Source organism: Thamnophis sirtalis, unplaced genomic scaffold (assembly GCF_051295495.1).
Source record: "Thamnophis sirtalis isolate CommonGarterSnake01/CBP01778 unplaced genomic scaffold, rThaSir2_p1.2 scaffold_15, whole genome shotgun sequence".
NCBI lineage: Eukaryota > Metazoa > Chordata > Lepidosauria > Squamata > Natricidae > Thamnophis > Thamnophis sirtalis.
This window is the reverse complement of record NW_028261395.1, coordinates 35,084,836-35,097,957: the sequence shown is the minus strand read 5'-3', so window position 1 is coordinate 35,097,957 and position 13,122 is coordinate 35,084,836. Positions and strand designations below refer to the sequence as shown.

The 13,122-nt window shown below is 44.1% G+C and overlaps 1 protein-coding gene across 1 annotated transcript in view; it reads left to right on the top strand.

Moving 5' to 3' along the window:
• Window positions 1-12,834, top strand: part of SLC29A3 (solute carrier family 29 member 3) — a 54,041-nt gene extending 41,207 nt beyond the window's left edge. Inside the window, exons 4-6 of the mRNA XM_087701831.1 lie at window positions 1,801-2,027; window positions 6,889-7,051; window positions 9,565-12,834. Coding sequence (XP_087557957.1) covers window positions 1,801-2,027; window positions 6,889-7,051; window positions 9,565-10,228 — 1,054 coding nt within the window. The 3' untranslated portion in view covers window positions 10,229-12,834. The remainder of the gene's footprint in view (window positions 1-1,800; window positions 2,028-6,888; window positions 7,052-9,564) is intronic.
• Window positions 12,835-13,122: the final 288 nt, after the last annotated feature.

The window sequence follows — 13,122 nt, the reverse complement described above, 5'->3', positions numbered from 1 at the left end:
CCCTCCCCTTTCACTCCTTTTATTCCCTATGAGAGGGGCCATTCACGGTTCACCTGTGGCCTTACTCCGAAGTCGACCCTTGTTCCTCAGCTTTCCCTTTGTCTGGCAACTCTGCGCATGCGCACACTGGGAACAGGCTCCAGCTGTTTGTCTGCCCCACTGGTCTCTGACTCTCAAGGCAGCTGATAACTGTCAGATGGCCCTGGCCCCATATTTGCCTCCAATGCAGAGCCCTCATCAGAGCCTTCCCCAGACTCCAGGACTGGCCCATGTTCCTACCCAACCTCCTCACTGTCTGAATCTGCTGCCAGCTTCACCGGCCGCTGGTAGGCCACAACACATTGATAGATATCAACCACATATGCCACAGCTCCATTCTAAACCTTTTTTCCAGACAGGGCTCGTCTTTTTGTTCCTTCCTATCATCCTTCTACTTTCATTTTCATTTCTTTCCTTTTTCTCCTGTCCATTTCCTCTCCCCCCCTCCCAATTCACTATGGACACTACTACTCAAGATGGTCTGTCTACATTTAGGACTTCCTAACTGGGATTTCCTCTTCCTAGCTATGTAACTTCCTTTTAAGCGTTCCGATAAATTTTCATCGGGAAAAGCAGCCCGTATGTAGAAGCTGATAATTTTTAATTTGTAGAGAAGGACATTTAATTTGCAGTACAAAGGCTGCACTCAGTCATTTGGCATTTCTTAATTAAGCACATGAAAGAGAAAATCTGTGTGCTGTTTATCTCGGCATCTAATTTCTTAGCCCCTTTGTCCTACCATATTCAGCCTTATTCAAGAACCCTGTCCTTTCTACCCTGTGTCTTTCCCAGGGTAACAAAATCAAAAATTTAATGCTTCTGTAAGCTTCTGAATAGCACAGAAGCCCTCAGTGAAAAAAGACATGTTCTGACTGGATAACAGAACCGGAACCAAGTAATTTTTGGTTGGGCTTCTTTGTCAGAACTGCTTGCCACTTATTCGGCTACAATGCTGCAATTCTTTAACATCGGTGCATATCCATTAATTTCTCTCCTGGCCATTTCAAAGCAAAGGATCTTTTGCTGAAGTGTAAATGTAATCTCAGGACTGGGGAGAATCTTAGGCAGGTGTGAAATGCTACCAGTTTGGGCCAGTTTGCCTGAACTGGTAGTAAAAATACTACCGGTTTGTCCAAACCGGTAGTAAAAAAAATGCTTTAACACTTTTTTTAAAAAAAGTTCCGATGATTGTGCGGCACAGCTGATGGTTGCACAGCTGATCATCAGAACTTTTTAAAAGACTTTTAAAACTACCTAGTAAAAAAAATGCTTAAAAATAGTTTTTAAAAAGGTTCCAATGATCAACTGTGACAATCAGCTGTGCTGCGCAATCTAGGAACCTTTTTTTGTCTGTGAAGTCCAGCTGCTTTTGCATTGTGTGTGAATCGATTGTGTAGGTTTTGTGTTATTTTTGTGTAAAGTGTGATAGCTTATTTTTGAGCTCTCTGTGACTCTGTGAGGTTCCTGCTTGTTGCAGGGTGCATTTTGTGTGAAATCCAGCTGCTTTTGCACTGTGTGTGAGTCAGTCGTGTAGCTTTTGTGTTATTTTTGTGTAAAGTGTGATAGTTCGTTTTTGAGCTCTCTGTGACTCTGTGAGGTTCCTACTTGTTGTCCGCCCGGTCACATGACCACCAAGCCACACCCACCCAGTCACATGACCACCAAGCCACGCCCACAGAACCAGTATGGGAAATTTTAGAATTTCAAAACTGATCTTAGGGGATGCTTGTTAATTCACCAACTCATTTGTTTCTTTTCCAGGGTTTCTGTCAACGTCCGTATTCTCTCCTCTTTGGCTGTCATGCTGGCTACCTTTCTGGTGATTACAGTGCTGGTCAAAGTGGACACTTCTGCGTGGACACTGTGGTTTTTTATCATCACCGTTGTCTGCGTGGCCGTCATCAGCAGTGCTGCCACCATCTTCATCAGTAGCATCTTTGGCTTGTCGGGATCCTTTCCCATGAGGAATTCCCAGGCGCTCATTTCAGGTTTGTTTTTTCTTTAAAAAAAAAATGCTTAAGCAGATAATTGTTATTGTAGGAGGCTGGTGGGATACCTCTACTACTGTGTCCTGTGGTGATAGTTGGGTTAACACGGACTCATGACTTTGTACTGGAGGTTTTGTCTGTGTGTGACAATTATTTCGATCTCAACCACATTTTTAACCTAGACGACTTTTGCAATAGCCTGAAGGGGAGGTTTAAAATGAAATGTATGTTAAAGAGCCATCCTTTTCTTTCATCTTGTTCTCTCATTCTGTGGCATTTATTTTGGGGTGGTTTAACTTTTTTTTTTTTTTTTTACATATATCTATAGTCCTTGAGTTATGGCTGTAATGGAGCCTGCCATTATGACGGCTGTTAAGTGAGGCACCCATGTAATCGCCTCACTTAATGCACTCCATCCCTGCTCTCCCCAATTTAATGTGGTGGTTAAGTGGAGCATGCCGGTGCCTCAGGGTTCTGGGGGGCTCTCAGAGGTCTCGTGTACTTGCCCCAGATCTCCCCAAAATTTATGTTAAGAGGCCATCCTTTTATTTATTCTTATTCTCTCATTCTGTGGCATTTCTTTTGGGGTAGTTTAACTTTTTTTTATGGGTATGGGTGGTCCTTGACTTATGGCTGTAAAGGAGCCTGCCATTATGGCGATTGTTAAGTGAGGCATGTAATCGCTGCACTTAATTCACTCTCCCCAATTTAATGTGGTTGTTAAGTGAAGCATGAGGTGCCTGAGAGTTTTGGGGGGCTGTGGGAGGCCTTGTGTACTCCCTGGCCCACTTGCCCTGGACTTCCCCAAACCTCCTTCATCCCCTGAGGCACCCTGTGCTCCTCCCCCCCCCAGAGTCCCAAATAGGCCTTGGGCCTACTAACCAGATCCCCACAGGTACCCTGTAGGCTGTGTGGTACCATCCCAGAAGCAGGTGCAATTTCGGAACGGCCACAACAGGTTGCTCCAAAAATGACGCCCACTTCTTGGATTGATCCACATGGACTAGGAATGGCGAGGGGCAGAGTGACCTGGTCTCCTTCTCCAGCATGATCTCCAAAGCTTCCAGAAGGAGACCTGCAGTAAAAGATAAGTGATTGGAGATGGGGAAGAAAGTGTGGGACCTGGCAGGGTGGGTCCCTGCAGTGGGTCATAAGCACGAATTCACCAAAATTTTGTTCACGTGATTCTGCAGGAACCATAATTTCAAAACCAGGTCATAAGTATTTGGGGGGAGGTGAGTGTAACTTTGAACAGTCGCTAAAGGCCAGTCCTAATCAGGGGTGGACTTAAAATTTTTAGCAAGGGGTTCTCTGCCTGGTTGCTGGGTGGGCGTGGCCATGGGTGTGGCCTAGTCAGCTTCCTGCACCACGGCAGGCCGGGTGGTGGGGGTGTTTTTGACCTTCCCGGGCTCTGGAGGCTTTCCTTGAGGCTCCAGGAGGGCAGAAACGGCCTCCCAGCCTTCCAAAACTTCCGGTAGGCCTGTTTCTCACCCTCCCCAAGCCTCTGTGAGCACCCTGCACTTACTTGCATCCAAAACGGGTTGCTGGGGACTCCTCGGAGGGGAGGGGAGGGGTGGGCAGGGCCAGCCAGGAGTGGGATTTGGGGGTTCTCCAAACTGCACAGAATCTTAGCTAGAGGTTCTCCCGAATCCTGTCAACCCCCAGCAGTCCACCCCTGTCCTAATCAAGGACTGCCTGTACTCAAAGAAAACATTTGCATTCAGCTCCATGTTTGTTTATATTTTGAGGTGGGGGTGGAAAAAGCCGAAACTTTTCATTGTCTTACTTGATATTCACATTAACGCTCATCTCCATAACTGATGAGTTCCAAGTTTGCAGGTATGAATGATGAGTCCCCTTGAGGTTTATCAAGGATGGATGGCACTGGGAATGCAATCTGAGAATTTAAAAAACGTGGGGGAAGAAAGGGGGAGAGACAAAAATCAATACTGAGATTTATTTTATTTTTACTTTTGTACCTGGACGGCAGAAATGTAGTTAAGGGTTGACCCCTGGTGGAGATTTTCACCACAGCCCTTTTTTTGGAAGCCTTCTAACATTTAACCATACATTATCATAAATTTATTTTATTATTATAAAATGGAAATCAAACGGTGTGGTAATAAACCTTTGCATTGTGTACTTAAACATCTTTCTGACAAAAATGGAAGGTCAAAGGACATAAGATCAGCCTAATAAGCGATGATATCTCTGTTCATATATATTTGATCCAAAGAGCTAAAGTTAACATATTTTTTTAACATTTTGAACTTTTGATTATATCACTTTCCTTTACAATTTGTCACCCAAATATGGCTGGTAATCTCAAGATTTTGAAAGTAATGTTGCCTTTTTATTTCCCCAGAAAGGGTTTTTTTTGAGTTTCCTCAGAGGTAATTCCCACAGGATTCAAAAGTAGCTTGTTTTTTATCGCTAGGGAGTTCCCCTACTCTGGTAATAGATAAATGAACTCCTCTTACCTTTTGATATATTTAATCCCTCTAGTTTAATTTACTTTATTGTCATTGCACATGGTACAACAAAATTAAATGCTGTCATCAGTGTACATTACAATTATAAAAATAAAAACACAAACATACATCCTTTACATTCTATATAATTGAAATTGAAAACCCAATATTGCACTATACTGTAGAATTTAATATGGTTATTGCCTTGGGATACAAGCTGTTTTTCCGGAGGAATTTTGCAGGATTAGCCAGGATTGGATTGGGTATTGTGATGTCCAATCGAGACAGAGTTAATTTGAAGCCACGCCTCTGTGCTCCTTGCTTCTGGTTCCCAGTTTCAACTCTGTCTGGCCAAAGAAAGACAGGTTGCTTTTGGTTCCTGATTCTTGCAAAAACAATCCAGTGCCATCCTGTAAATTCCTTCTCCCTGCCTTCTTCCCCTTGCCTCCATCTGATACCTGGAAACCTCCCCTGTTCTTCAGCCTCATGGCTGCAACAGTTGCAGGAAAGGATTCTGCCTGAGGAGGTGCGTACTCATCAAGATCTCAACAAGCTGGTTGCTTTGCTCAATTCTCTGCGGACGCCACTCTGCATGCTATGAAGTATGCCTCACGGGCAATGGCGGCCTCAGTGACCTCCCGACATCTCCTGTGGCTGTGGGGATGACAAGCGGAGAACAAGGCAAAGTGGCACCTGGCATCATCACCTTATTCCGGGGGATCCCTTTTTGGTACCCCGTTGGACCCAATCCTCGTTGAGGACAAGAATAAAAAGAAGGTCATGCCTACGCCCGCAAAGAGCAAAATCTGCGCCTTACTTTCATCAGTCAGATCAGGAGGCGCAGCACAGCAGGTATTTTCCAAGATCAGATAGGCAGTCGGATAGGCCTAGGTTCCAACCCCAGGGGAAGAGGCCATTTCAGGGGGGAGGTGGCTGTCCCTACCGCCGTGACAGATAGGTCAATAGCGACCCCACCCATAGGCAGCAGACTGCTTCTGTCTGCCGACGCCTGGGCTGAGATTAGCACTGACGCCTGGGTTCTGAATACCATCAGATTTGGCCTGCACCTAGAGTTTCCCTCCATTCCGCCAAACCATTTTCGGATGTTTTCGGTCGCCAAGAGTAAAGATAAACGCTCTCTCATGAGGCAGGCGATCCAACACCTCCTAGAGATTAGGGCGGTTGAACCAGTTCCACCGGACCAAGTGGGGTCAGGTTTCTATTCCAACCTCTTTGTCGTTCCAAAGAGTTCGGGCGGATGGAGGACGATTCTGGATCTTAAACTGCTAAATTTTCACTTAGTCTATAGAAGATTCAAGATGACATCGCTTAAATCCATCTTGGCGGGGGTCAGGCGCAATGACTTCATGGCCTCCATCGACCTGATGGAGGCTTACCTCCATATCCCCATCTTCCCTGGCCATCGTAAATATCTCAGGTTCTCCTATTTAGGTATCCACTACCAGTATAGGGCCCTACCATTTGGCTTGGCATCGGTGCCTCAGACCTTCACTAAGGTCCTAGCCGCAGTGGACCATCATAGACTCTAAGCAGGAGAAGGTGTTGCTGTCCCACAACCATAAAGTTAGTTTGTTAACCTTAGTTAGACAAGTTAGAAGTCAACATTTTGTTCCTGTAGTAGTGCTCTCCATCTTGCTGGGGAAATTCATTTCTCGCATAGATGTGGTGCCTTGGGCTTGTCTGCACGCGAGGCTGCCCCAGTGGCGTCTCCTGCCGCATCAGAGGTCAAACTCTCCTCTCAAAGAAAGGACACAAATTCATTATGGGCATAATAAACTAAAACTTCAGAATTCAAAGGGAAATGACTAACCAGGATCAAAACCGGGATTATTGTTTCTAGCTCCATTTCAGTCTCTTGCTCCTCGATTTCATCTTCTTTGATTTGGCGGCCAAGCAGATTCTCATTCAACATGGTTCGTTTTTGACCAGGGGTTGGCAACCTTAAACACTCAATTTGGACCCATTTCCCACGGAAAAGAAAATACCGGGAGCCACACAAAACCCTTCCCGTGCCTGACTATTTCCTGAGCGCCCACAAAAATAGCATATGTATTTGAATTAAAGGTTCTGTTTTCTTCTGAAACTTTCCTTTTCTTGGATTAATCCATGGTTGGCCTTCCTGGGGGTCGAAAAGCTCAATAAATCGTGTGCTGGCGGATTTCGCACATTGGTGGCTGTGACACATATTTTGAGCGATAGGGAGCTGCAGCAGAGGGATGAAAAAGCCACATGCGGCTCCAGAGCAACGGGTTGCTGACCCCTGGTTTTGAGTAACCCAGCATTGGCTGGACCTTATTTCATTAACATTTGCCCTTCTTCTTCCTCACAAACCCCCCCCCCCCCATCTCCCTTGTATCCTCATTACATAGGTCAGGCCATGGGAGGAACGGTGAGTGCCTTGGCATCAGTGGTGGATCTGGCAGCATCATCGGAAGTCACAAACAGTGCTCTGGCCTACTTCCTGATAGGGGACGTCTTCATTGTTTTGTGCATTGTGATGTATCTGTTTCTTCCCAAGCTGGAGTACGCCAGGTAACAACCATTGTCCAGTTAAATCAATAATCAACCTAGATCAGGGGTGTCAAACTCAATTTCATTGAAGGCCGCATCAGGGTTGTGTTTGATCTCAGGGAGCTGGGGTGGGTGTGGCCAAGGTAGGCATAGCCAGTTTGATGTCACTCATGTTGGGGATGCCTGTAGGGCCCAAGCCAATATCTGCAAATTTCTTTTTATTTTCTTTTATTTCCTCTGGGAGGGGCCATTCAGTGTCCACTTGTGGCCTTACTCCCAAGTCGCCCCCTGTTCTTTAGCTGTTCCCTTCGTCTGTCAACTCTGCGGATGCGTACACTGGGAACAGGCTCCAGCTGTTCTTCTGCTTCACTGATGTCTGACTCTGATAACTGGCATACGGCTCTGGCCCACTCTCTGCTTCCGACACAGAGCCCCCATCAGAGCCTTCCTCAGACTCTAGGACTGGCCCATGTTCCTCTCCAACCTCCTCACTGTCTGAATTTGCTGCCAGCTCTGCTGGCTACCAGCAGGCCACAACAATGATATATTCCTTCCTTTTTCTTCCCTGGCCCAACCCCCCCCCCAAACATACAATCTGGTATGAATACAGTGTCATTATAAAACCTACCCCAGTTTCAGTGTCAATTGTGTTTGGGGTGGCCATCAGACTTATAACTGGGGAGCCCAGCCTGTCCGGATCTTCTAACAGAACTGGGATTTGGCTGTTATCTTTCTTCTCTGAGCAAGGAGAAGAACCTAACCGTCCTTAACTGATCTTGGAAGCTAAACACATTTAGGCCTGGTTAGTATTTTGGTAAAGGGCCATAAAAGAATTCCACAGCTGTGGGGTTGAACTGGAAAGTTGGCAGGGGGGAAAAAAAATCTGTTGCAAAGAATGGAAAACTACTTTTCAAGGCTGCCAAAGAAAGGATGCAGATAAAGTGCCAGGATTGGAGCTAGATTCAAGGATGACTTTTCTCTCTTTTTTTTTCTTTTTAAATTATCCTTCTTGTTGCTATCGATTCGTTTGCAATGTAACATGGTTGGCAGCTCTTTCTTAAGGCCTCTTTCTCAGGCCTGTCCTGGCATGTTTTCCAGCATATTTTATGCAATTGAGCAACTCAGCTGAATTTGATTGTCCCCAAATTCATAATCAGTTCGCCCAAGAAGACATTAATTTGAAATATAGCCCCACACACCTAGGTTAGACAGAATTTCTCTCTGAACTGGTCAAACTTCCTCTGTAATTTGGTAAAGGGTCAATATTTTCTCATGGATTAAGTTCCATGATCTCACAGGGTTGGCCTCCTCCGGGTGCCATCTACCAGCCAATGCCACCTGGCTATTACCCGGGGGAGGGCCTTCTCTGTGGCAGCTCCGGCCCTCTGGAATGAACTCCCCGCAGGGATTCGGACCCTCACCTCTCTCCAGGCCTTCCGAAAAGCCGTCAAAACCTGGCTTTGCCGGCAGGCCTGGGGGTGATGAGTTCCCTCCCCTCTCGACATGTATGGTTGTGCGACTGTTGTCTACTTTTATTATTTGTATTTTGTCTTTTTATGTTCCCCTTTTTTCCCCCCTTGAATTGTTCACCGCCCTGAGTCCTCCCGGAGAAGGGCGGCATACAAATAATAAAATAGAAATACAAATACAAATACAAATACATGCAACGCATCTGTCAAGGTTGCATTCTTTAGATATAATTTTAAATTTGGACATCCTGTGAAAGTAATTCCCAATGTTGGGGTAGTCTCTTCCTAAATAAGTAACAGGTTGAAGCAGGTGTGAAATGCTACTGGTTTGGACCGGTTCACCCGAACCGGTAGTAAAAAAAATGCTACTGGTTCAAATGAACTGGTATTTCCGATGATCAGCTGTGCCGTGCGATTTATATTATCTGGAAAGCAGGATTTCCAGCTTTCTACCTAATCTAAATCGCATAGTACAGTGGATTCCTCCCGCCCTTCGCTTACCTTTGGAGGCCCACTCAGTAACAAGCTCCGCCCACCCGCCCGGACATCATCACGTCCGTTTTTTATGCTCTGCGCATGCAGGGAAGATTCTACGCATGCACGGAAGTGAGGCATGCGAGTGGAGCGAGCAAGTGCGCCTACTCACATTTGCAAACCGGTAGCAATGGTAACTTCTGGGTTGAAGGGTTTTCCCTTCCTCCTCTATGAAAAAAAGTACAGTTTTTTTTAATTTTGAAAAGACTTAGGAAGCGTCATCAAGGCTTCTGTAGAATCAAGTTTCCTGCTTGGTCCGAGGAGCCAAATTAAAGCAAACCTCAAACATGACAGTCTATTCTTTGCATGAAAAATCCTCCCTTTTCGTTCACACGGGCCATCTCCTCCAGCACACTTCCCCACCCAAATGCCAATCTCCCCCCATCCCGTCCCCATTACTATGGTAGCCGATAGCAAGCAAACATCAAAGAGGCTGACAGCTCCTTTCCATCTCCTAATTTTCCTATCTTGATTTCAATTTTCTGTTGGTTTGCTTTTCTCTGACTTTTTCCCCCCTTCCCCCTATTTTAGGTATTATACTGCAACGCTGCCACCAAACTCTTTGCCCAGCAGTTACTTGGAGGAAGAGGAGGACATGGCAGCAGAGAATCCCAGCCAGCTCTTGCCAAACAGAAACTACACGGATAAAATCCCTCCTCTGTGGCTCATCTTGAAGAAAACTGGCATGTTAGGTTTCTGTGTCTTCTACGTCTACTTCATCTCGATCACCATTTTCCCTGCAGTCTCGTCCAGCATCGAGTCGGTAAACAAATTCTCCGGGAGTCCATGGACAGATAAATACTTCATACCTCTCACTAGTTTCCTTCTGTACAATTTTGCGGACTGGTGTGGACGGCAGAGCACCGCCTGGGTCCAGGTTCCCGGACCACGAAGCAAGTGGCTTCCAACGATGATTCTGCTGAGAACTTTGTTCATCCCCGTCTTCATGTTATGCAATTTTCAGCCTCGAGTGCACATTGCAAACGTCGTCTTTGCCCATGATGTGTATCCCATGGTGTTTGTCGTGTTCCTAGGATTCAGCAATGGCTACCTGAGTACATTATCGATTATTTATGGTCCCAAAGTCACACCGAAGGAACAATCCGAAGCAGCAGGAGTGTTGATGATGCTCTTCCTGCAGGTGGGGTTAGCACTAGGATCAGGCTTTTCGGTCCTTATTGTCCATCTCATATAGATGGAAGATTTCAAGCCACTCCTGGAACTTCACTTCCACAAGGACATTGTGGAAAAAGGCAGAGCAAATCCGGCTCCTATCACTGCAGTATTCCATTTCTTAGGAAGTGGTGTAGGCATTGTGTCCTTTGGTTGTGCAGAAAAAGCTTGGAAACCCACCACAAAATGCAGAAGTGAAATTCAAAAATATTATCGAAGGTCTCTCTTTTTGGGAGGCGCAAATGGTTTTGTTTTATTTAGCAACACGACTCATGTATCTTCGCAGGTTTATAACATGGAAGCTCTTGTGTTTTTCTATGGATATGAAGGAATTACATTCTAGATTCCAATGTTCCTACTAAAACCCGCCCTTTAAATTATTCAGAATATTAAAAGTCCATTTGGAGAATTCTGCAAAGGGATCAATAACTCACTGTACCTTTCAGTGTACGTTTTACATGACCTTTCTTAAGAGAAATGTGCCTGTAATCCAGTGTCTGTTAAACATTTTAAATATATAACAAATGCAGATCAAATAAGAAGGATTCCCAAAAGCTTTTCATATGAAGAGTAGTTGAGAAACATTTTTGGTTGAGGAACAGGTACCCTTAAACCAATAAATCTCTGGTGCATATTTTTTTCAAGGGTAAATTACAAGCTTGAGTGCCAAATGAAGTTAAACAGAGATTAAAATGGGACCAACCAGGATTTTGCATTCATTCTCCCCTTACAGCTATGTATCCTGGATGAAATTGGTAGGAGTTGCAAGTATTTGCAACACACTCACATATATTCATACATATATGTAAATATGCCACAAATCAACTTATTCTGGTTCGTCAAAGACACTTGAACTTTTTTGGAGAAAACATGGGTCTTTGCAACCCAATGCTGTCAAAGTATTAGGAACTCCTTCTTTATGTCAGTAGTAGAGTCATTTCTATTTTGCAATCAGGCTGTTGGGAATCTCTGCTATTCAGAAAAGAGGACCAGATGTTTTATAAACAATGTGACTTAATCAAATTAGAGCATTGAGTAGTAGATTTGCTACTTTTCTATTCGTTTTTACTTATTTAGGGCTAAAAATAACTGTTATTTTTACATTGAGTAGAAGAGCAACCAGTTCTGGATTGGGAACATCTAAATGACCACTGGAAAACAGCAGAGCGTTAGTGTTTTCTATGTCTCTTTGCTGCCATCTCATGGTAATTCAGGGGTTTGCAGACCAGTTGGGAGCAAAGCTAACAAGTTCCTTTATTTCATTTTTATATTCTTGAGGAAGCATTAAGCAATAAAAGCACTTTCTTTGGGTTTCACTACATACACTTTTTCATGCATTGTAATGTCTGACGAATATTACATTTGTGTGTAGAGAAAAAGTCACTTTGTATAATGGCCAGTGCAGGGGTGAAATGCAGGTGCTAAGAAGCCTTTTCTAAGTCTGCAAAGGAAAGTAGAATTGCGAGGGGGGAGGAACAGCTGTGCCGCACGATTTAAATTCTCTAGAAAGCAGGATTTCCTGCTTTCTAGTGAATATAAATCGTGCGGCATAGCTGATGGTCAAACAGCTGGTTGTCGGAACTTTTTAAAAACTTTTAAAGCATTTTCATGCCGACGACCAGCTGTGTGACCATTAGCTGTGCCACGCGATTTCTAGCGAATATCACTCGCGCAGCACAGCTGATTGTCGTACAGTGGTTCGGCCAAACCGGTAGCATTTTTTTACAACCAGTCCAGTTGAACTGGTAGCATTCTTTACTACTGGTTTGGGCGAACCGGCCCGAGTCATGGTTGTCCCAAAGGTTCATAAGGCAACTGGACTTTCTTTGTTTTTCCTTGAAGACACTTCTCATCCAAGAAGCTTCTTCAGTTCTGGCTGAACTGAAGAAGAATGAGAAGCGAAATGACTTCAAACAAAAACAAAGGAAGTCCGGTTGCATTTTAAAAACCATCGGTACTATAATTGTCAGTGTAATAAATCTAGAAACATATATTAGCCTGGAAATAGAAATGATTATGCTGATCAGATTTGATGATATATGCAGGCAATATCCTTGTATGAAGTCAGCTTGTGTGAAGTAAGTGGAAGATTGAGGAAAATGTGAAGCATCATTTTTAATACAGGTCAGTAGTTGTGATCTATAATTTCTCTCCCATTTTCTTCCTGAAACTTGCCTGCAGAGAATTTCAACCATGCAGACTTTACATAAATTCATCCAACTTCTAAAAGAACAATATAGTTTCAGTGGCATCCTGCCACCACCTCATCTAGACTTTGCACAACCAGATATTTCCAGATATATGAAGTTTGCAAATCCATTACTTGCAGCTTGCATAATTCCCTATAAGGTCAGTAGACCTGGTACATCTGGAGGACAATGCAGTGTGGGAAGCTGATGTAAATGATGCTTTGTATAAAGATTCTATTGTCTGGCTTGTTTGTAAAGGCACTCATCTCTTTTCCATTTTGGAGCTTGCATTGGAAATGTATTTCTACCCCACTGGTCAAGATTTAATCTTTGGGGGAAAATGGTTAATTCCAAAACACGGTACAATATAATGTAAGTCTGGGGATTGGTGTGTTTGTTGTAATATACGGTAACAAGTATTGAAAACATTTTAAACTGGTAGTCTTGTTGGTTTTTTCCCTTATTATTTATTTTATTAGATATATGAAAGAATGTACAAATAGGAAATACAATACAATACAATAGCAGAGTTGGAAGGGACCTTGGAGGTCTTCTAGTCCAACCCCCTGCCTAGGCAGGAAACCCTATACCGTTTCAGACAAATGGCTATCCAACATCTTCTTAAAGACTTCCAGTGTTGGGGCTTTCACAACTTCTGGAGGCAAATCCTGTTCCACTGATTAATTGCTCTAACTGTCAGGAAATTTCTCCTCAGTTTTAAGTTGCT